Source organism: Nerophis ophidion, linkage group LG05 (assembly GCF_033978795.1).
Source record: "Nerophis ophidion isolate RoL-2023_Sa linkage group LG05, RoL_Noph_v1.0, whole genome shotgun sequence".
Classification (NCBI taxonomy): Eukaryota; Metazoa; Chordata; class Actinopteri; order Syngnathiformes; family Syngnathidae; genus Nerophis; species Nerophis ophidion.
This window is the reverse complement of record NC_084615.1, coordinates 44,399,778-44,423,889: the sequence shown is the minus strand read 5'-3', so window position 1 is coordinate 44,423,889 and position 24,112 is coordinate 44,399,778. Positions and strand designations below refer to the sequence as shown.

The following is a 24,112-nucleotide window of genomic DNA, read 5'->3' as shown; positions in this document are numbered from 1 at the left end:
TTCAGTAGAAGGTTTTATTTTTTTATGCATAGACTTTTGTTTCTCGCAAAAATATTTGACCTTTTTTCTTTGAAATGACAAATTCAGGCTTTCTTCCTTTAGTTTAGACAGGTTTAACACATGCGGCGGAAGCAAATAGTGAAAAGGTAGGACAAGACTTCACGCGCGACAAGACGTCCACTATGAAGGCGACGCACAGCAACAAACATGGATAGGTCAGAGGTTAGGGAGCGTGGGTTTGAGCAGTGACTTGACAGAGAAAAAGACGGCAAACGAGAAATTGGTCAGAGTGGGCGTAGTCATGGCGATGGTGATGCTTAAAGACACAGAGCGGGGTTGTTTGGAGGGTCAACTACATCCATGCAAGCCCCCAAAGTGTTAAACGTCCATGTCCGCGTTGGAGGACGCTGGAATTGTCCACAGGTAGGAAGTCTCTCACATGTTTTTGTACATGGAGCGGTCGCGGGGCAGCTGGGGCTGGCTGGCTGCGGTCAACTTGAGGTGGAAGTGGTACACGGTGAGCGTTATGACGATGATGAGCGCCAAGACCAGGCCCAAGATCAGCGGCAGGGTCTCCTCCAAGCGCTCCCGCTGGTCCGTGATGCACTTGTAGGCTGCAGCACAAGCACAAGTCACATGGTTAGTGTGGAAATAAGACACTAAATTAAATGTTGTCAGTGGATACAAGACTTGTGACAAAATAAATAAATACAAATAATGAATGACTCCAATTGTCCCAAAAATATTACGTTTAAAATGTGTAACAATATTTTCTATCAGAGTGTATTTTAAAAACAAGATGCTTGTGAAAGAAATTGTGCAACACATTTTAAAGGTTTTGCTGGATTTTGTTGAGACTTTTAAAACTTTTTACCAAATAAAATATCCACATTTTTATGTAATACAATAAAACAATTAAATGCAATAGCACAAATAACATTTGTATACATTATACAAAACATAAATAATACAAACATGATTTAAAATGTGTTATAATTCATAAAAATGTTTTATACACTTCTAAAACGAATTATTTGTTTTCCTAATTAATAAAATTGTTAAAACATAGGTAGAATTTATAAATAAAATATTTATAAATAGAAAAAAATAATTGAATACTTTAAAAAGCATGATGAAACTTTATAAAATTGTATCTAATAAGATAATACAATTAATTATAATAGCGAAGTAATAATAATATAATACATTATAAGGTTACGTTATGTATAACTAATAAAATACACAATATTATTTGAAATATTTGAGAATTTATTTTTTTTCTAATTGTTGTACATTTCTAAAAAAAACAAAACAAAAGTAAACAAAATTGTTTCCAAAAAATACAACTAATAAAAATATGTACACAATAAACAAGTAAATTGTAAATATAAAAATACAATTGTTTGAAAAAATTGAAAGCACAAATAAAAACTTGTGACGTATTCACACGTTTGTTTTCAAGTGTTTCTCGTAAGTAACTCTAGTAACGTCATTTTTTTAAAAACATGACAGTACGTATGTAGTTTATATGTATAATAAATACACGTTCAAAATGGGACTGGACATAGTTATTACTAATTTTTTTGCTGATTAACCACCCTTAAGTTGAGATATATTTGTCATCATGGCAGTCATTCAGTCAGTACTCACGCTCGCTGAAGACAAAGTCTGAGGTCATGTCGAAAGGCTGAATCTGGATGTCATACATGGCAACTGTGACGCCCTTCTGGTGGTCACTGCTGATGAGGGTGAGGGTCTGCTGCGCTGTGCACACGTAGGAGTGCCCGGCGGGGGTCACCAAGGCTGACAGGCGATGTGTGTTGGCCGTGTATTTTCCAGCTACGGAAACAAATATGTCAGATATGAGTCACATTGATGTAAGCGTTGGTTACACTGCTGCACACTTTCACAGGCATGTGATTGAGATCTTTTCTGCAATGGTACATTTTGCATATTTACTGTATACAGTATGTATGTAAGTAATGGTCTATATATGGTGGTGATCGGTGGAAAGCTCCGTCCCTCTCTTCACTCCAGTGTCCTGAACATGAAACCGCATATCCTATGACACAACCACAAAGTCAATCATGGAACTGTGACCTAGAGTCTCCTGGTGCCAAGTGCGCATATAGACACCCTTATGTTTGAACATTGTGTTTGTTATGGATAATCTGTGACGAGCACAAAAGTCCAATAACAAAACACCACTCGAGTTCAAATCCAGGAGGCCGTTCTTCCCAATCTCCAGGTTTCACTGTCGTTGCCAATGTGAGCGTTAAAGTCAACCAGAACAAGATAATCATATATATATATATATATATATATATATATATATATATATATATATATATATACACATATATATATACACATATATATATATATATATACACATATATATATATATATACACACATATATATATATATATATGCATATATATATGCATATATATATGTGTATACTGTATGTAAATATGTATAAATTTAGGTGTTTATATATGCATACATATGCATGTGTATATATATATGTATGTGTATATATATATATATATATATTATATATATGTATGTGTATATATTTACATATACGCACATATATACATAAATATATAAATATATATATATACAGTATATACATATATGCATATATATGTATGTGTATACTGTATGTGTGTATATATATATGTATTTATATATATACACACATACACATATATGTGTATGTATTTATATGTGAATGTGTATATATATATATGTATATATATATATATATATATATACACACGCACATATAAATACATATATATATACATACATACATACATACATACATACATATATATATATATATATATATATACATATATATATATATATATATATGCTAATATTTGTGTACATATGTATGGGTATATATATACATTTATGCATACATATATATGTACATATGTATGCGTATATATATATATATGTGTGTGTATCCATGTATACATGTATCTATACATACATATACAAATATGTATATGTATGTACGTAAATATATATACGTACATATAAATAAATACATACATATATGTGTATGTGTGTGTATATATATATATGTGTGTGTGTGTGTGTATATATAATGTATATATACACATCCAGTGGGGTGACCCACCGATTGTGCAAGTTCTCGCACTTAAAATGATGACAGAGGTCTGTAATTTTCATCATAGGTACACTTCAACTGTGAGGGACAGAATGTGAAAAAAAAATCCAGGAATTCATATTGTACGAATTTTAAAGAATTTGTTTGTAAATTATGGTGGAAAATGAGTATTTGGTCAACCATTCAAAGCTCTCACTGATGGAATGAGGTTTTGGTTCAAAATCTCACGATACATGGCCCCATTCATTCTTTCCTTAACACGGATCAATCGTCCTGTCCCCTCAGCAGAAAAACAGCCCCAAAGCATGATGTTTCCACCCCCATGCTTCACAGAAGGTATGGTGTTCTTGGGATGTAACTCAGTATTCTTCTTCCTCCAAACACGACAAGTTGAGTTTATACCAAAATGGCTACATTGATGATACAGTAGAGGGTTACTGTGAAGAATACTGTGTTGCATCTCAAGAACACCATACTATACTGAACCTTTTAAAGATATTATGGACCGCAGATTTTGAAATCCCTAAATGTCTTGCAATTGCACTTTCAGAATCGTTGTTCTTAAACTGTTTGACTATTTGCTCACGCAGTTGTGGACATATATGTGTACTTCGCCCCATCCTTTCTTGTGAAAGACTGAGCATTTTTTGGGAGGCTGTTTTTATACCCAATCATGGGTAGGATGGGAGAGGTACTACCTTTAAGGATGATACGGTCGCACCTAGATTGCTGGTTGAAACCTTACTGGACCTCACCAACACCCAGCTCTTGTCTATGGCTCCAAGTAGCAGAATTTCTGCGGCCACACCACGGTAATCTGCCTCTACCAGCAGGCTGAACTAGACAAGAGTCGCCAGGGGTTTTTTGGCCCCCCGGTAAGAGCTTGGAGAGGAGATAGGCACCACCAAGCTTATTTGCCTAATGAAATGTCATGATGGAAAAACAGTCAAGTATCTACATGCCGGATTGGTCGAGGCCCTGAAAAACAACGACCGCGCAATCCACTGCCTTGCCCCAGGGTGGGGGCGACAAGTTTACTACTGGGACAATATCAAGATCAACACCCAGCCTCTCAAAAAAATGACACCATTATTGGGACATGGAACGTCCACACACTGTATGGCTGTGGGAAAGTGAAGGAACTGACCCATGAACTAGACGGATACAGATGGGACATCCTTGGTTTGGCTGAGGTCAGGTGGACTAGCTGTGGTGAGACTACCACAGAAGAAGGCCACAAGCTATGGTATAGTGGAGAAGACTGTAGACATCAACATGGAGTTGGTTTTATTGTCAACAAAAGCAAAATAAACTCAGTCATCAACTGCACACCTTACATTTAACACAATTTCGCAACTCATATGGAAATGGGGTTTGTATATATACATACATAAACATATATACTCATAAATGGGGCTGTATAGCTTGGTTGGTAGAGCGGCCGTGCCTGCAACCTGAATGTTGCAGGTTCGATCCCCGCTTCCGCCATTCTAGTCAATGCCGTTGTGTTCTTGGGCAAGACACTTCACCCACCTGCTCCCAGTGCCACCCACACTGGTTTAAATGTAACTTTAGATATTGGGTTTCACCATGTAAAGCACTTTGAGTCACTAGAGAAAATGCGCTATATACTGCAAATATAATTCAATTCAACTCAACATATATACATACATATATACTGTATATGTATATATATATGTATATATATATATGTATGTGTATTTATATATGTATATATACACATATATTTATATGTATGTAAATATACATACATATATATGTATAGTATATATTAAAACATATGTACAGTATATACACACATACATATATATACATACACATGTACAGTATATACATATATACATACATAAACATATATATACATACATGTATGTATACATATATGGCGCATTGGGAGAGTGGCCGTGCGCAACCCGAGGGTCCCTGGTTCAATCCCCACCTAGTACCAACCTCGTCACGTCCGTTGTGTCCTGAGCAAGACACTTCACCCTTGCTCCTGATGGGTGCTGGTTGGCGCCTTGCATGGCAGCTCCCTCCATCAGAGTGTGAATGTGTGTGTGAATGGGTAAATGTGGAAGTAGTGTCAAAGCGCTTTGAGTACCTTGAAGGTAAAAAAGCGCTATACAAGTACAACCGATTTATCATTTATATATATATACACATATATATATATATATACACACATATATATATACATCTATATATCTATCTATATATGTGTGTGTATATATATATATATATATATATATATATATATATAATGTATAATACATATAAAAATATATATAACACTGTATAAATACACATACAAACCCCATTTCCATATGAGTTGGGAAATTGTGTTAGATGTAAATACAAACGGAATACAATGATGGGAGAGTGGCCGTGAGCAACCCGAGGGTCCCTGGTTCAATCCCCACCTAGTACCAACCTCGTCACGTCCCTTGTGTCCTGAGCAAGACACTTCACCCTTGCTCCTGATGGGTGCTGGTTAGCGCCTTGCATGGCAGCTCCTTCCATCAGTGTGTGAATGTGGAAGTAGTGTCAAAGCGCTTTGAGTACCTTGAAGGTAGAAAAGCGCGATACAAGTACAACCCATTTACCATTTACAAATCATTTTCAACCCATATTCAATTGAATGCACTACAAAGACAAGATATTTGATGTTCAAACTCATAAACTTTTTTTTTTTTTACAAATAATAATTAACTTAGAATTTCATGGCTGCAACATGTGCCAAAGTAGTTGGGAAAGGGCATGTTCTCCACTGTGTTAGATCACCTTTTCTTTTAACAACACTCAATAAACGTTTGGGAACTGAAGAAACTAATTGTTGAAGCTTTGAAAGTGGAATTCTTTCCCATTCTTGTTTCATGTAGAGCTTCAGTCGTTCAACAGTCCGGGGTCTCCGCTGTTGTATTTTACGCTTCATAATGCGCCACGCATTTTCGATGGGAGACAGGTCTGGACTTCAGGCTGGCCAGGAAAGTACCCGCACTCTTTTATTGCGAAGCCACGCTGTTGTAACACGTGCTGAATGTTGCTTGGCATTGTCTTGCTGAAATAAGCAGGGGCTTCCATGAAAAAGACGACGCTTAGATGACAGCATATGTTGTTCCAAAACCTATATGTACCTTTCAGCATTAATGGTGCCTTCACAGATGTGTAAGTTACCCATGCCTTGGGCACTAATGCACCCGCATACCATCACAGATGCTGGCTTTTGAACTTTGCGTTGATAACAGTCTGGATGGTTCGCTTCGCCTTTGGTCCGGATGACACGATGTCGAATATTTCCCCCAAAAATTTGAAATGTGGACTCGTCAGACCACAAAACACTTTTCTACTTTGCATCAGTCCATCTTAGATGATCTTGGGCCCAGAGAAGCCGGTGGCGTTTCTGGGTGTTGTTGATAAATAGCTTTCGCTTTGCATAGTAGAGCTTTAACTTGCACTTACAGATGTAACGACCAACTGTATTTAGTGACAGTGGTTTTCTGAAGTGTTCCTGGGCCCATGTGGTGATATCCTTTAGGGATTGATGTCGGTTTTTGATACAGTGCCGTCTGAGGGATCGAAGGTCACTGTCATTCAATGTTGGTTTCCGGCCATGCCATTACGTGGAGTGATTTCTCCAGATTCTCTGAACCTTTTGATGATATTATGGACCGTAGATGTTGAAATCCCGAAATGTCTTGCAATAGCACTTTGAGAAACGTTGGTCTTAAACTGTTTGACTATTTGCTCATGCAGTTTTGGACAAAGGGGTGTACCTCGCCACATCCTTTCTTGTGAAAGACTGAGCATTTTTTGGGAAGCTGTTTTTATTACAAATTAGACTGCACACCAGTGGGATGTTCCAAATAAGTGTTTGATTAGCATTCCTCAACTTTATCAGTATTTATTGCCACCTTTCCCAACTTCTTTGTCACGTGTTGCTGGCATCAAGTTCTAAAGTTAATGATTATTTGCACAAAAAAATGTTTATCAGTTTGAACATCAAATATGTTGTCTTTGTAGTGCATTCAATTGAATATGGGTTGAAAATGATTTGCAAATCATTGTCTTCCATTTATATTTACATATAACACAATTTCCCAACTCATATGGAAACGGGGTTTGTATACACACACACACACACACACACACATCTATCCATCCATTTTCTACCGCTTATTCCCTTTCGGGGTCGCGGGGGGCACTGGCGCCTATCTCAGCTACAATCACACACACAAATATATATTAATATATATCTATCTATATATACAAACATCTATCCATCTAATTCTATATATATATATAATATCTATATTTATCCATATACATATATACACACACATATATAGTGCCTGAGAATCATCACACATTAGATACAATTGTACAGTAATATAAGTATTATATTAAAAAGCATGCCTAAAAAGACATTATATGAAATATTATACTTGAATATTAAACCTGTATTAGTATTATGAGAAATTATAGTACATTTCAATTGTTTTTTAATCATACCCCCGTCAATGTATAGACACTTGACAGTTGATTAGATACACCTGCCTCTTGCGCATCTTATAGAAACAATTCTGTCCTCTTCAATGAGCTCATTTACCAACAAGAAAAACATTTTATAAGAAGTTGTGTTGTAATACCACAAACCAACCAATAATAAACACGTTTCATTAATAACAATGAATTGGGTGGTATCACGGTGTACCTAATCAAGCGTCCATGGCCTACAGATGACCTTAGTGGGCATGGCTTAAAAGCTGCTGACCAGGAAGTGCAAAAGACTTACGGTTGTAAGCATTGATGAAGTGTGTTGTTTCTGACGTGTCGTAGGCAAACTGAACCTTGTTGATCTTCCACACTTCGCCTCGATCACGGATGTCCTGCAGTACACACCATACTAAAATGTATATTTCATATATCTGAATACATGCAATAATTCATCAGTACACTTTCAAATGTACAGTACACTGGGTACTCTATGTCCTTTTGAGTGCGCAAATAAACATTTTGCTTATATTTGCATATGTATTTCGGGTGTGTAATATAGTGTAGTTAAGTGCAGTATGTAGTGTGTAATATAGTCGAGTTGAGTGCAGTACATTGTGTAGTCGAGTGTATAACATTGTCGACTACTGTAGTTTAGTGTAGAATGTAGTGTGTAATGTAGTGTAATTTAGTATTTTTTTTTGTGGAATAGAGTGTGAAATTTACTGGAGTTTAGTGTGTAGAGAGAGTATTGTCTGTATTTGAGTGTAATTTAGTGTAGTGTATAATGTAAAAAGACTTCTATGGAATTACAACAAAATGAACCCAGATTTCCCTCGCCCGGACGTGGGTCACCGGGGCCCCGCTCTGGAGCCAGGCCCGGAGTTGGGGCACGATGGCGAGCGCCTGGTGGTCGGGCCTGTCCCCATGGGGCCCGGCCGGGCACAGCCCGAAGAGGCAACGTGGGTCATCCCTCCATTGGGCTCACCACTCATAGGAGGGGCCATAGAGGTCGGGTGCATTGTGAGCTGGGCGGCAGCCGAAGGCGGGGCACTTGGCGGTCCGATCCTCGGCTACAGAAGCTAGCTCTTGGGACGTGGAACGTCACCTCACTGGGGGGGAAGGAGCCTGAGCTAGTGCGCGAGGTAGAGAAGTTCCGGCTGGATATAGTCGGACTCACCTCGACGCACAGCAAGGGCTCTGGAACCAGTTCTCTCGAGAGGGACTGGACCCTCTTCCACTCTGGCGTTGCCAGCAGTGAGAGGCGACGGGCTGGGGTGGCAATTCTCGTTGCCCCCCGGCTCAAAGCCTGCACGTTTGAGTTCAACCCAGTGGACGAGAGGGTAGCTTCCCTTCGCCTTCGGGTGGGGGGACGGGTCCTGACTGTTGTTTGTGCTTACGCACCAAACAGCAGTTCAGAATACCCACCCTTTTTGGGTACACTCGAGGGAGTACTGGAAAGTGCTCCTCCGGGTGATTCCCTTGTCCTACTGGGGGACTTCAACGCTCATGTTGGCAACGACAGTGAAACCTGGAGAGGCGTGATTGGGAAGAATGGTCGCCCGGATCTAAACCCGAGTGGTGTTTTGTTATTGGACTTTTGTGCTCTTCACGGATTGTCCATAACAAACACCATGTTCAAACATAAGGGTGTCCATATGTGCACTTGGCACCAGGACACCCTAGGTCGCAGTTCCATGATCGACTTTGTAGTTGTGTCATCGGATTTGCGGCCTTATGTTTTGGACACTCGGGTGAAGAGAGGGGCGGAGCTTTCTACCGATCACCACCTGGTGGTGAGTTGGCTGCGATGGTGGGGGAGGATGCCGGACAGACCTGGCAGGCCCAAGCGCATTGTGAGGGTCTGCTGGGAACGTCTGGCAGAGTCTCCTGTCAGAGAGAGTTTCAATTCACACCTCCGGGAGAACTTTGAACATGTCACGAGGGAGGTGCGGGACATTGAGTCCGAGTGGACCATGTTCCGAACCTCTATTGTCGAGGCGGCTGATTGGAGCTGTGGCCGCAAGGTTGTTGGTGCCTGTCGTGGCGGTAATCCCAGAACCCGTTGGTGGACACCAGCAGTGAGGGATGCCGTCAGGCTGAAGAAGGAGTCCTATCGGGTTCTTTTGGCTCATAGGACTCCGGAGGCAGTGGACGGGTACCGACGGGCCAAGCGGTGTGCAGCTTTAGCGGTCGCGGAGGCAAAAACTCGGACATGGGAAGAGTTCAGGGAAGCCATGGAAAACGACTTCCGGACGGCTTCGAAGCGATTCTGGACCACCATACGGCGCCTCAGGAAGGGGAAGCAGTGCACTATCAACACCGTGTATGGTGCGGATGGTGTTCTGCTGACTTCGACTGCGGATGTTGTGGATCGGTGGAAGGAATACTTCGAAGACCTCCTCAATCCCACCAACACGTCTTTCTTTGAGGAAGCGGTGCCTGGGGAATCTGTAGTGGACTCTCCTATTTCTGGGGCTGAGGTCGCTGAGGTAGTTAAAAAGCTCCTCGGCGGCAAGGCCCCGGGGGTGGATGAGACCCGCCCGGAGTTCTTTAAGGCTCTGGATGCTGTGGGGCTGTCTTGGTTGACAAGACTCTGCAGCATCGCGTGGACATCGGGGGCGGTACCTCTGGATTGGCAGACCGGGGTGGTGGTCCCTCTCTTTAAGAAGGGGGACCGGAGGGTGTGTTCCAACTATCGTGGGATCACACTCCTCAGCCTTCCCGGTAAGGTTTATTCAGGTGTACTGGAGAGGAGGCTTCGCCGGATAGTCGAACCTCGGATTCAGGAGGAACAGTGTGGTTTTCGTCCTGGTCGTGGAACTGTGGACCAGCTCTATACTCTCGGCAGGGTTCTTGAGGGTGCATGGGAGTTTGCCCAACCAGTCTACATGTGCTTTGTGGACTTGGAGAAGGCATTCGACCGTGTCCCTCGGGAAGTCCTGTGGGGAGTGCTCAGAGAGTATGGGGTATCGGAATGTCTTATTGTGGCGGTCCGCTCCCTGTATGATCAGTGTCAGAGCTTGGTCCGCATTGCTGGCAGTAAGTCGGACACGTTTCCAGTGAGGGTTGGACTCCGCCAAGGCTGTCCTTTGTCACCGATTCTGTTCATAACTTTTATGGACAGAATTTCTAGGCGCAGCCAAGGCGTTGAGGTGTTCCGGTTTGGTGGCCACGGGATTAGGTCTCTGCTTTTTGCAGATGATGTAGTCCTGATGGCTTCATCTGGCCGGGTCTTCAGCTCTCACTGGATCGGTTCGCAGCCGAGTGTGAAGCGACCGGAATGAGAATCAGCACCTCCAAGTCCGAGTCCATGGTTCTCGCCCGGAAAAGGGTGGAGTGCCATCTCCGGGTTGGGGAGGAGACCCTGCCCCAAGTGGAGGAGTTCAAGTACCTAGGAGTCTTGTTCACGAGTGGGGGAAGAGTGGATCGTGAGATCGACAGGCGGATAGGTGCGGCGTCTTCAGTAATGCGGACGTTGTATCGATCCGTTGTGGTGAAGAAGGAGCTGAGCCGGAAGGCAAAGCTCTCAATTTACCGGTCTATCTACGTTCCCATCCTCACCTATGGTCATGAGCTTTGGGTCATGACCGAAAGGATAAGATCACGGGTACAAGCGGCCGAAATGAGTTTCCTCCGCCGTGTGGCGGGGCTCTCCCTTAGAGATAGGGTGAGAAGTTCTGCCATCCGGGAGGAGCTCAACGTAAAGCCGCTGCTCCTCCACATCGAGAGGAGCCAAATGAAGTGGTTCGGGCATCTGGTCAGGATGCCACCCGAACGCCTCCCTAGGGATGTGTTTAGGGCACGTCCAGCTGGTAGGAGGCCACGGGGAAGACCCAGGACACGTTGGGAAGACTATGTCTCCCGGCTGGCCTGGGAACGCCTCGGGATCCCCCGGGAAGAGCTAGACGAAGTGGCTGGAGATAGGGAAGTCTGGGCTTCTCTGCTTAGGCTGCTGCCCCCGCGACCCGACCTCGGATAAGCGGAAGATGATGGATGGATGGATGGATAATGTAGTGTAGTGAGTAATTTATTGTACGGTAGAATGTAGTGAATAATGCAATGGGTAATGTAGTTTATTGTAATGTAGTATAATTTAGTGTAGTGCAGGAGAGTGTGTTAGTGTAATGTAGTTGTGTAGTGAAGTGCGTAAAAAGCCGCCTACTGTAGTTTAGTGTAGAATGTAGTGTGTAATATAGTGTAGCTGAGTGTGGTATGTAGTGTGTAATATAGTGTAGCTGAGTGTGGTATGTAGTGTGTAAAATAGTGTGGTTGAGTGCAGTATGTAGTGTGTAATATAATGTAGTTCAGTGCAGTATGTAGTGTAGTCGAGTGTGTAACATCGTCGTCTACTGTAGTTTAGTGTAGAACGTAGTGTGTAATGTAGTGTATTTGAGTGTTATATGTAGTTAAGTGGAATGTGTAACATATTGTTGTCTACTTCAAATGTAGAATGTAGTGTGTAATATAGTGTAGTTAAGTGCAGTATGTCGTGTGTAATATAGTGTAGTTGAGTGCAGTACGTAGTGTAGTCAAATGTGTAACATTGTCGACTACTGTAGTTTAGTGTAGAATATAGTGTGTAATGTTGTGTAATTTAGTATTGTTTTTTGTGGAATAGAGTGTGTAATTTACTGGAGTTTAGTGTGTAGAGTATTGTCTGTATTTCAGTGTAATTTAGTGTAGTGTATAATGTAGTGTAGTGAGTAATTTGTTGTACGGTAGAATGTAGTGAAGAATGCAATGGGTAATGTAGTTTATTGTAATGTAGTATAATTTAGTGTAGTGCAGGTGAGTGTGTTAGTGTAATGTAGTTGTGTAGTGAAGTGTGTAACAAGCCGCCTACTTTAGTGTAGAATGTAGTGTGTAATCTAGTTTAGTTGAGTTCAGTATGTAGTGTGTAATATAGTGTAGAGTGCAGTATGTAGTGTGTAATATAGTGTAGTTCAGTGCAGTATGTCACCTACTGTAGTTTAGTGTAGAATGTAGTGTGTAATGTAGTGTACTTGAGTGTTGTATGTAGTTAAGTGGAATGTGTAACATATTATTGCCTACTTCAAATGTAGAATGTAGTGTGTAATATAGTGTAGTCGAGTGTGTAACATTGTCGCCTACTGTAGTTTAGGGTAGAATGTAGTGTGTAATGTAGTGTACTTGAGTGTTGTATGTAGTTAAGTGGAATGTGTAACATATTGTTGCCTACTTCAAATGTAGAATGTAGTGTGTAATGCAGTGTAGTGGAGTGTGTAATATATTTTCGCCTACTGTAGTTTAGTGTAGAATGTAGTGTAGTGGAGTGTGTAACAAATTGTCGCCTACTGTAGTTTAGTGTAGAATGTAGTGTGTAATGTCATGTAGTTGAGAAGTGGAATGGATTGTTCCGTATAATATAATTCAGTGTAGTAGTTTGTAGTGCGTAGAGTACTGTAGTTTGTAATGAAGCGTGTGATGCAGAGTATAATAATGTATAATAATAATCTATAATGTGTAGAAGTGTGTGTTGAGTACTTCGTGAAGAGTGTATGGAGTAATAGTGTAGTGTGTAATGTAGTGCAGTGTCTGTGTACCTTGGAGAAAAATATACATAGTGTGTAAGAATTGTTCTTCCAGCTGATGTTGATTTCTGACTCAGTGCTGCCACACTTGCCATCAATCTGAGCCCCGCGAGGCAATGTGAAGGACGCCTGCTCTGTGATCAGCTGCACACACACACACACACACACACACACACACACACACACACACACACACACACACACACACACACACACACACACACACACACACACACACACACACACGACATTTACATGATTGTTTATCTTAAATACAGAAACACGTTTTAATGACAATACGCATGCGCAGTCCGAATTTTATGTTTCCAGAAAAACATATCTTAAAGGAGTATTTTTGACCTTACATTAATATTGATAAGGCAAACAAGCTTCGACATTGCAGCAGAAATCAGAAGCATGAAGTGAAATATGGAATAAAAACGGCAAATTTTCCAAAATGTGTCTTTAATCTTTATTATTGCAGGGATATAGAATTTTTATGATGCCGAGTCAGCATTTTACACATGAACACACACACACACTCCAAATCTTCCTAAAAAAATCTATAAAATGGGGTCATTTTTAATCACACGAGCACAGTTATGATGAATATCTAGAAAATCTGTTTTTACATTTAAAATATCTGAGAGTTTGAGGGAAGAGAACAATTGACAAGCAGATTAAACACAAAAAATGTAGTTAAATGACAAAAAACATGCATAATTGTTGAACATGTATTTTAAATATCAGAAAAGAGAACGCAGCAATTTGCAGAGTCAGCGTTTTACACACGCTCCAAACGTCAGCTTTATGTGTACCAAAAAAACATTTGAAATGATCTTTTATCATTTTAAACCGCATATCATTTTCCTTGTTTTCATTTTTTTGTTCAATGAGTGACATTTGAGATGGTAAAATTAAAAGGAAAAAAAATGCTTTCAAGCAGCAAACAGTAAAAATAAATATAATGCATCTTTAAACATTTTTTTTATTAAAATGTTTGGTTTAATAACAAAAAAGAAAAGGTATAATCTGCATTGAATTTGACTTTTTAAGAAATACATTTCACGATGCAGTTTATGGGCATCAATAACTTAAGTTAAAGCACGTACAACGTTCATTGTTATAACAGAATTCTAAAAATCCACACATTTACCTCACTTTTACATTAAATGCAGCCAATTGAAAAAGGTGAAAAAGAATTCCTAATTCTTATAGCGTTATCCTAACTCTTAAAAAGTAGAACAAGTGTCTAATTTGAAAGACATAAAAATACAACACGCCTGCGCAGTCAGCCTTTTATGCTTACAGGAAAAAATATTTAAATGAAGTCTTTTTTTTGGACCGCACCTGCCTGTATGTTCATGTTGACAATGAAAGATGCTTACGTCGATCCGGTTGAGGGCGAGCACGTCGTACGGCACCAGGAATTTGACCGCAAACTCCACCATCAGACACGTGGTTCCATTCTCCCGGACGGCGAAGATGCCTTGGTCCGGATTGGTGGACAGACCGGACAGGTTCTCACCTTCCTGCTCGGCCAGAACCAGCACACCTGCGCGTGCACGAGGGAGTGGAGGGGGAGAGGGGGTGGGGGGTTGGGTGGGTGAGAGAGGTGGGGGCGGGGGTACCCCCCAAAAAAAGCACAGTCAGCACAACCCTTTCAAAAAAAAAAGTGTCTTTTTTTGTTGTTGAAGCGACAGAAATGAATGACGCTCACACGCACTGCAGCGTGGAGTCACGACGCACACGCACACGCGCACGTACCCATCAGCAGCAGAAGCCGGCAGCTGTCCGTGGTGCTGAAACCTGCTCGCCGCATCTTCAGCACTCTCCCGCGGCTGGAGGAGCGGAGCAGGAGCGAGTGGATCCACCTGAGAGCAGCAGGAGAGAGAGGCGCGGGAGGGGAGAGAGGAGGAGGAGGAAGAGAGAGAGGGAGAGAGAGAGTGGGAGGACAGATGCCTCCACATAAATCCGGCAAAAGAAAGACTTGGACTGGACCAGAAAAAGTGGTTCCGAGTCCAAAGTGACGATTCGGCGTGCACGTGACTAACAAACGGCGCAGTGTCTCCTCAGGAAGGTGGAGCTCGTGCTGCAGGTTCTGCTTGAAAGGAAGTGAGGCTTGACGGGAGACCCCCACACCCCCCTTTGCTCCCCTCCATCCCCCACCTGAACCACCTCCCACTGCATCGCAACAAAAGTGAGCCTGCATGGTCTTGCATTCTGTACTTTGATGGAGTTATGCAGGAGCAAAGCAGAAAAAGTCACATTTCTCAGTGTCTGGCAAGTGAGGCTGCATGCATCGTGACCAAGTGATTATGTCGATCTTGTAGCAGAAACAAACAAAACAAGTGGGAAAGCGACTTTTCAGCATTAAGACGTTTTTTTGTTTTTTTTTTGAGTTGATGCGTGGCATGAACGTGACCTCTCCCCTTTAAGGAACAGCGCAGAACCTGACAGAACCAACTCACTTCTTCTCAGTCTGCAGGGAGACACTGAGCATGTTCACCTGCAACTTTAACTTTTAATGACAAATTCGTATTTTTGTGATATACATTTTATTTTTCAATACTTTAAATGTTGTTTTGGGCGGGGGCATTTTTTTATATTCATATTTTTTAGGTTTTAAGGCAAAAAAAGAAGAAGTTTTTTTCAAGATTGTTTTGGACCAAGCTGCTGCAGATCCAAAAGCAGGGACCCTGGATGTCTCTGACTAAAGATATTGCTCCTCTTTTTTTCTACCACATCTTTTGGACAACAATGTGGCATTTTACTTTCAAAATGTGGATTTGCATCAACAAGTTACGCGAAGTAAGCGGACACTGAAGGCAGTAAGAAAAATACATAAAAGTAACATATTTATCCTTTTTTTACACTTACAAAAGTGTGGACTGTGATTTTAAACCTAAACTGTACCGTCTATAAAAGGTGCATGACGGCCAGAGTTTCACACGGGGACAGATTAATTTTTTTTCAGGTTAGTAAGACCAGGAGATGTTCCACCTTCATTTATTGATATACATACTATAAAACAGTATTAAAGGAGCTGGGTAACAACCGCATCTTCTTTGCTAGAAGTTACAGGAACAGTACAATAAGAAGAATAGAAATACAAAAAAACATGCACAGTATGCTTGGTTTGAGCGCTACGGTTAAAAGGAAAAAAAAAGCAAAAATGAGAAGAATCGAGTAAAAGTCTCTTGCTTGTGGAGCGACGAGAAAGACAAAGCAGTGGACAAGTGCAAAAAGAAAAAGAAAAGCCTCCAACAAACAATGGTTAAAACTACAACATCATATCTAATATATATAATATATATGTTCATTTATTTATATTTGTATATCTCCGTATAAATAACCCTTTAAATTTGGCATTTGATGGCAAAACAAAAAGGAATAATTTAATAAACATCCTAACAACAGACGGCAAGAGCTGCAAAGCTGTGGAGTAAATGCACTTTTTCTATTAAAAAAAACAAAAAAACCCTCATTTGGTTTTGATGACGTCAGTTGCCATGGTGACCCATTTAAGTTTTGATAAAAAGCAGCAGTGTGTGTCTGGCAGTGGAAGAGAGTCCGATAAAGCATCTGAGCTATTAAGGGAGCACTTTGTTAAAATGTGATGAAAACCGAAATGGCGGCCATTTTTGTAGCTTTTACCATCAACATGACTTGTTTGTCATTTCTTTAACATTATTTTGTATTTGTAAACACACTGCATGTTAGGTGATGATTTAAAAAAAGTAATTGAATAAAATGTGATCTTTCATGAGGTGGAAATATTGTAGTAAGACGTACAAGTGTGTGAAAGAATGAGGATATTGCAAAAGGATGAAATGTGTCAAAACTTGCACCGCTACTGTGTTTCATGTGCTATTAGTTTTCTGACAAATACACCACATGGTGGCGCTGTTATTGAATCCCAGAAGTGGGATTGACTTGAAATTTCTCAGACACTGTTACTTAAGGGCTTTTAGGGAATATTTGAATTTGAGCAAGGTTACAAACATGGCCGCAATCAAGCAAATGTCTAAGCAACTATCATTAACCGTTTGTGTATTGATTTCAAATTTAGACGACAAGCTGGCATTCTAAAGACAACCCGCAGGGGGCGCCACTAATGTCCTTTCCAGCCATGTGAACAGAATAAAGAAATGGTGACAAGTGCTCCCTTCACAAAGTAGACGACTACATTCCAACACCTGTTCAAAGCGTTGTTTCATTATAAACGTGTGTGTTTGTGATGATGGCTCAGTGGTACAAAACCAGCAAATGTGTGTGTGTGTGTGTTTATGAGCAGGGGGGCCGAGTTACCAGCAAGTAGTAGACATGGCAAGGGGGCGAAGCAATGGTGTGTTTGTGTAACGGGAGCGTGTCAAAGTAGGTGTCAAGTGCTCAGACCACTGTGGTCGGTCTGCGCTCCATCTCCTCCTCCAACTTGGACATCTGCTGCATGTCCTTTACCTTTAAAACACACAAAAACATAACCTGGGTGAATCATGACATCCAATATGATATTTTTCATCTTATTTGTGGCGCTGCAGTCACATGTCTTTATGAATGTAGCCACGCCCCCCAAAGCCTGCCTTGTTTACACTAGTGCTGACAGTTATTTAAACCAATGGTATTTCACCAGCCTTCCTCCACTTGTGCTTTTGGTGAGCACCTTTCCAAATAAAACACTGACTTTCAAAATAAAATATGCACTATGTTGAGCATGCACAGTGTTTATAATGTCATACATGATATTGGCAGTAATAGCTCTGGCAGTAGGAAACCTCTTGAAATGTTTTTTTAATTAATCATTCAAGATGGAAGTAACTTTATTTTAAGTATCATCACTATCCAACAGCTTCATCTATCTCTGCATGCGCTGTAAAATGTTGCTACTCAACTGTAGCGTTACACTTACAATACTGTTGTGTACAAACGACAATAAATGTCTGTAGTGAATATACTTGTAAATAAATGACCATGTGGTCAAAGAAAGCAACGTTTTCCTTTCCACTTCCTCATGCAATCCGAATGATTATTACAGTTAAATATATAATGAGTTTTTACATGAAGAAAAAACAGCCTCTCTATACAGTAATTCCCGTCCTCTTTGCACTTTAATGAAACATAATTACATTGTGTACAGTAAGCAAGATGTCAAACTGATGAGTCGTGAAAACAGCAACGGATTCCTCAAGTAAATCATGAAGGCAAAAAAAAAAGTGTAAAGAATGGACAAAAGTATTTGGACACGCGTAACAGGAATGAATGAGACGTCTTCTTACCTGCAAGCTTTTGTTTGTTTGCATGATGTGATGTCAAAAGCTGTGCCAGGAGAAGCAAATCATATTAAAAACTAAGTAAATCATAGCATGAACATGTACTTAGATGTACTGTAAATGCCGTACATAGACACATACAGTACATTCATGTACTGCCATGTACAGGGAAAACACTTCTAAGTCCAAATGCAACGCTAAAATATGAAGTAATGACCAAATGTTGAGTCAAGTGAGTAAATACACATCATGAAGAGCAAAAATAAAGTATATACGTATATGATGTATTAAATGTGTACTTTTTGTGTTTTGTACCTGCTCATTGAACTTGTCCAGTTTCTCCACCTGCTCTTTCTGGTTTTTCTCCAGCTGCTCCATTTCCTTCTGGTGCTTCATGGCCAGCTGCACACACACGCGCACAAACAGTCACATGCCCACAACTAATTAGTGATATTGTACAACTATGTTTGTTTGTGTATCGATTAGTAAGAGCACACACTCTCTTCCTCTCGTCCATGAACTTCTTGGTGTTGCTGCTGTTCAACTCTCGCACTCTCCTGGAGGACGAAAACAGAGTTGGGTCAAAACATTGACACTCCAACATGCAAATACATCAGGGACATAGTGTGTGTGTGCACGTGTGTGTGTTTTACCTCTCTCTCTCTGCCTTGTTTTTGATGCTCTTGTCCTGGCTGATGGCTTTGCTGTTCTCCATGGACATCTTTGCCTGATTGGCTCGCATCTCTTTGCTCTGCCTGTAGCACAACAACAAAACAAAGCAACAATTCCCTTATAATAAGTACAAACATTACCTTGAAATGTGACACTTAACAATCCATTCATGTATATATGTTTTCAATTACTTTTATATGGATTTTAGTGTGTTTTCAGTTATCAGACCTCAATTTAAAAACATTGCAATCCAGTAATTCTGACTACATTGGACAACATTTCCTGTGCTGTGGGGGAAATTATATATAATTTTTTTATGGTTATTTTTAATATATTATTTTATTTGGCAGAAAAACACAAACAAGTGTTTTTGACAATAACATTTTAGTTCCAAGAAGATAGTCCAAATATGCTTAATAATTTTGACTTGGCTTTGCCTTTATAACACACGAATACAGGGGTAGGGAACCTATGGCTCTTGCGGCGAGCCAGATGGGGCTCTTTTGATGACTGCATCTGGCTCTTAGATAAATCTTAGCTGACATTGCTTAGCATGATAAGTAATTAATAATTACGCTGGAAATGACAGTGTTAAAAATAATGTTCACAATATAAAACATTCTCATGCATTTTAATCCATCCATCTGTTTTCTACCGCACCTGTTCAAGTTTAGGCAATCCCAGCTGTCCTTCGGGGTACAAGAGGGACGCATTAATGGTTAGAATTATTTGATTTATTCTACGTTAGCTTCAGAATACCAATGTTATTAAAAAGAATAGGAGACTTAATATACTCTAAAAATGGTGGTCTTACTTAAAAATGCACACATTTAGTTGTATTCAGTGTTAAGAAATATTATATGGCTCTCACGGAAATACATTTTACAATATTTGGCTTTCATGGCTCTCAGCTAAAAAGGTTCCCGACCCCTGCACTAATATATTGTTAGAATATTTTCACACTGATTTTATATTGCCAAAAATTGACAAACATTTAAAATTAACAATCAATGAATATAGTAATTGAGTTTTTTTTAAATATTTGATACATGTTATAGATGGCAGATTAATTTTAGAATATATTAATACATATTATTAAAAGGAATAAGCGGTAGAAATGGATGGATGGATGGATATTATTAAAGTGAGATCAACAGTGCCTCTTCTGGTTGCAACTGAGGAGTGCATCTTTCTCTTAATTGCTTGAAGAGGCAATTAATTGCACACATTATTAACTAATGGATTAATTGATTAATAATTGATTACTACAGATTTTAAGTTGTTCATGTTCATTTCCTTTTTCAATGTAGCAGCAGCCCATTTAGGCAGCAAACTAGTTGGTTGTGATGTAAAGTCGAATGTATTCTGCTTCTTTCACAACTAAAATGTTTTGAAATGAGACAAACAAGAATTAGAAGTTCTGACCTGTCATGGATGATTTTGAGTTGTCCAGTTTGTTGCTCCTGAACGCTGCTCAGTAACTTCTTAAGATGCTCACACTGTTGAGTAACGTGATTGTCCTTCATCTCTTGCTCCTCAACACTGTGACTGCTGATCAGTGCCGACCACTCTTTGGTGTGCTGTGCCGTCATGTCCTTTACCTGCACGCACAACAACACATTTACACACTCACAACTTGTTGTGCCAACGTCAAACAATGGAGGACAAGCACCTTGGCTTTGTGATTAGTCGCCATCGTTTGGATTTTGTCTTCTGTTTCCTTCTTCAGCTCCTGGCAGTTGTTTTCCCTAATGGACCACATACATGAGACCCAAACATACATGAGACACAAACACACGAGACAGTCATTATACACAATACACATGAGACACACGTTACGCATACAGGAGACAGACATGAGACATAACATATATGAGCCACATGAAATGAGACTGACATGAGATGCACATGACACTTGAGACATACATGAGACAGGCTTGAGACACACTCAAGATGTGCATGACAAATGCATGAGACTTAGACGAGACATACTGACCACAAAATTAAAGGCCTACTGAAACCCACTGCTACCGACCACGCAGTCTGATAGTTTATATATCAATGATGAAATATTAACATTGCAACACATGCCAATGCGGCCGGTTTAGTTTACTAAATTGCAATTTTAAATTTCCCACGAGTTTGTTGTTGAAAACGTCGCGGAAAGATGACGCGTGCGCGTGACGTCACGGACTGTGAGGAAATATTAGCGCTGCACCACTAGCGGCAAAAAGTCGTCTGCTTTAATCGCATAATTACACAGTATTCTGGACATCTGTTTTGCTGAATCTTTTGCAATGTGTTCATTTAATAATGGAGACTATAAAGAACAATGCTGTTGGTGGAAAGCGGTGGATTGCAGCTGTCTTTAGCACTGAAACACAGCCGGTGTTTGTTTGTTGTGAAGCAGAACGGTCAAGCGAACATGTTTTCTCTACGTCAACCAGCATGTTTTTGGATGGGAAAACTGTGATATATATCTTACCGGAGACATCATCGGATTATTCGTCGTCCTGCAGCAGCTGTAAACTTGGCTCCTCGGCTTCTCTCTGAGAAACTGCGTGTTCACCGCACCCATCCGACCTCGAGGTATTTCTTTATAATCTTTACAATCTCACTAAAACACTATTAAAACAATAACCAGATAAGGGATCTTCCAGAATTATCCTAGTAAATGTGTTTAATTACATCTGAAACGCTCACACTGCCCGGAGGAGTCGCTTTTTTTTTCTTTTTTCTAGTCCTTCACTTGCAATATCCTAATTCACAAATCTTTCATCCTCGCTCAAATTAATGGGGAAATTGTCGCTTTCTCCGTCCGAATTGCCCTTACTGCTGGTGGCTCCCATTATAAACAAGGTAAATATTTGTGGAGCCCCGCAACTCTTGACGTCACGCGCACATACTTCCGGTAAAGGCGAGGCTTTTTTATTAGCGACCAAAAGTTGAGAACTTTATCGTCGATGTTCTCTACTAAATCCTTTCAGCACAAATATGGCAATATTGCGAAATGATTAAGTATGACACATAGAATGGACCTGCCATTCCCGTTTAAATAAAAAAATCTAATTTCAGTAGGCCTTTAAGTACACTATACACAGGGTTTCTGCAGGCATCAGCAAGTCTAATAATATGCTTTTTAATGCTTTAAAACAAATGTGATGCCCATACCCTACTGCAGATATCTGGCATATACAGTATAATCAAAATATTACAATTGTCTGTACAGACAAAGTAAGTATTTGACAATGATAATCTTGAATAGTTGAAATGTTTACATTAACTATTACTAATAGGTGAATTGGAATTGGCTCACAAAACTGTGTAATGTGAGAATTAGTTGTTATTTATTTTATTTTCTGTAGTTGTAGCAGCAATTTACAGTTGTGCTGGCAACAGGAGACGTGGCTTTGTTAGTCACAGCAAATAAATTTGGCATCGTTAACTTCTGCCTGCTTTTATTTTGGATTTATGATTAGCTCATAGGATGTGTCATTTCAACACATGGATGCCAATTGAGTTTGGAAGTCTTTTTGCACACGCTGCAAATTGCTTTTCTGGTTTTACAATCGACGAGCTTTAACCAAATTTTGAAAAGTTAGCCAGCCAGCCACTTTTGCTAACATTTGCATTTCCCCGAAGTGTATTCCTTTTCGCGCTTTTGCCACAGCATGAGCACATTCACAGGATGAGGCATTCAAAGCCTCCGGTGTACCGACCGTAAACAATAGCCAATAAAAAGTTTCCGCCTGTCTGGACGTACACGTTGATCTTGCGTCCAAAAATTGGTGCCGTTAAAAATGATAGTTAACTTGTGATTATTGTGTTAAGTTTGATAGTCCTACTATAACAAAAAACAACTACATTGCTTCTTATAAAGTTAAAGTACCAATTATTGTCACTCACACACTAGGTGTGGCAAAAATATTCTCTGCATTTGACCCATCACCCTTGATCACCCCCTGGGAGGTGAGGGGATTAGTGAGCAGCAGCGTTGGCCGCACCCGGGAATCCCATTTGGTGATACTACTGATTACATACCATTATAATAATCAGTCTTTAATTTAATAGAAGATTGTGTGCTTAATTTATTTATTAAAAAAATATAAATGAAATACAGAAATATTCATTCATTTAATTAAATCCATAGAGAGGTTTTAATAAACTGTACATTTAGTTTTTTTTAATTAATTATTCTACCACAATATATATATTTTTTTCCATCAATTGTATAGACTTTTGTAACGGACGCTAGAGAGTGTGGCTGGGCCAAGTGTACGTTGGTAAACCTCACTTCCCGACAATCTTAAGACACCAAATTGACAGCTCAGGCATTTAGCTCTGAAGCTAGCACGCTTCACTTTCATTCGAAAGACCCAAGTTCGAGTCCCAGGCTGACCGGAAGCATGGGGTTAACCAGGCGGGTTACACCTGGGCGGATGAACAACTTTTGCTGGACAATAAATTCTCTTACAAATTATTGCTAATAGACAACGTTATTGCCAGCATTATTTTGTCACCAAATTAAGCACTAATAATAATAATATAATGCAAGTAATACTTTAACTTAACCCTTTCAAACGCAATTAACAGATTTGTCATCACTGTAGTATTTTTTTTACTATCATAATGAAAAGGTCAACATCTTAATCGAGTAACAAACAAACAAAAATAAAGTGGACTCAATCTATGTTAGCAAAAATTGCACTTTAATAAATATTAAACAATCTGGAGTGCAGATTTGTCCAAAAACTACAAAAACTGGGTCGGTTGTTTTGTTGTCTTTTTTTGTTGCCAATGCCATCATGGCATACTTGCTAGTGTGTCCGTGTTGATGGGCTCATGTTGCTCATTCAGTTTATAGATGAAATAACCCCACAGAGGGACATTTGGCTTTGTCATTATCTTTTTTTCTTCCTAACTTTCGTTACTTAATTGCCAGTGCCTCTTAGT

General features: G+C 40.0%; 2 protein-coding genes across 7 annotated transcripts in view; both read right to left on the bottom strand.

The window, feature by feature from the left end:
- Positions 1–16,055, bottom strand: lamp5 (lysosomal associated membrane protein family member 5). Of its 2 annotated transcripts, XM_061901035.1 has the most exons (6): positions 14,985–16,055; positions 14,606–14,772; positions 13,230–13,361; positions 7,964–8,057; positions 1,651–1,839; positions 1–614 (listed from the first exon to the last, which is right to left on the bottom strand). In XM_061901035.1, the coding sequence occupies exons 1-6, from the start codon at positions 15,427–15,429 to the stop codon at positions 436–438; spliced, it is 1,206 nt and encodes a 401-aa protein (XP_061757019.1). In that variant the 5' UTR covers positions 15,430–16,055; the 3' UTR covers positions 1–435. The 2 variants fall into 2 exon arrangements, with proteins under 2 accessions (XP_061757019.1, XP_061757020.1); XM_061901036.1 differs by lacking the exon at positions 13,230–13,361.
- Positions 16,056–16,210: 155 nt separating this feature from the next.
- Positions 16,211–24,112, bottom strand: part of LOC133553154 (1-phosphatidylinositol 4,5-bisphosphate phosphodiesterase beta-4-like) — a 162,082-nt gene continuing 154,180 nt past the window's right edge. For 4 of the 5 annotated variants that reach the window (XM_061901031.1, XM_061901030.1, XM_061901032.1 and 1 more), the window contains 7 exons: positions 20,832–20,907; positions 20,585–20,760; positions 19,141–19,242; positions 18,987–19,044; positions 18,803–18,889; positions 18,494–18,533; positions 16,211–17,678 (listed from right to left, as the gene is read on the bottom strand). In XM_061901031.1, coding sequence (XP_061757015.1) covers positions 17,602–17,678; positions 18,494–18,533; positions 18,803–18,889; positions 18,987–19,044; positions 19,141–19,242; positions 20,585–20,760; positions 20,832–20,907 — 616 coding nt within the window. In that variant the 3' untranslated portion in view covers positions 16,211–17,601. The remainder of the gene's footprint in view (positions 17,679–18,493; positions 18,534–18,802; positions 18,890–18,986; positions 19,045–19,140; positions 19,243–20,584; positions 20,761–20,831; positions 20,908–24,112) is intronic. The other variant, XM_061901034.1, reaches the window with a different exon arrangement.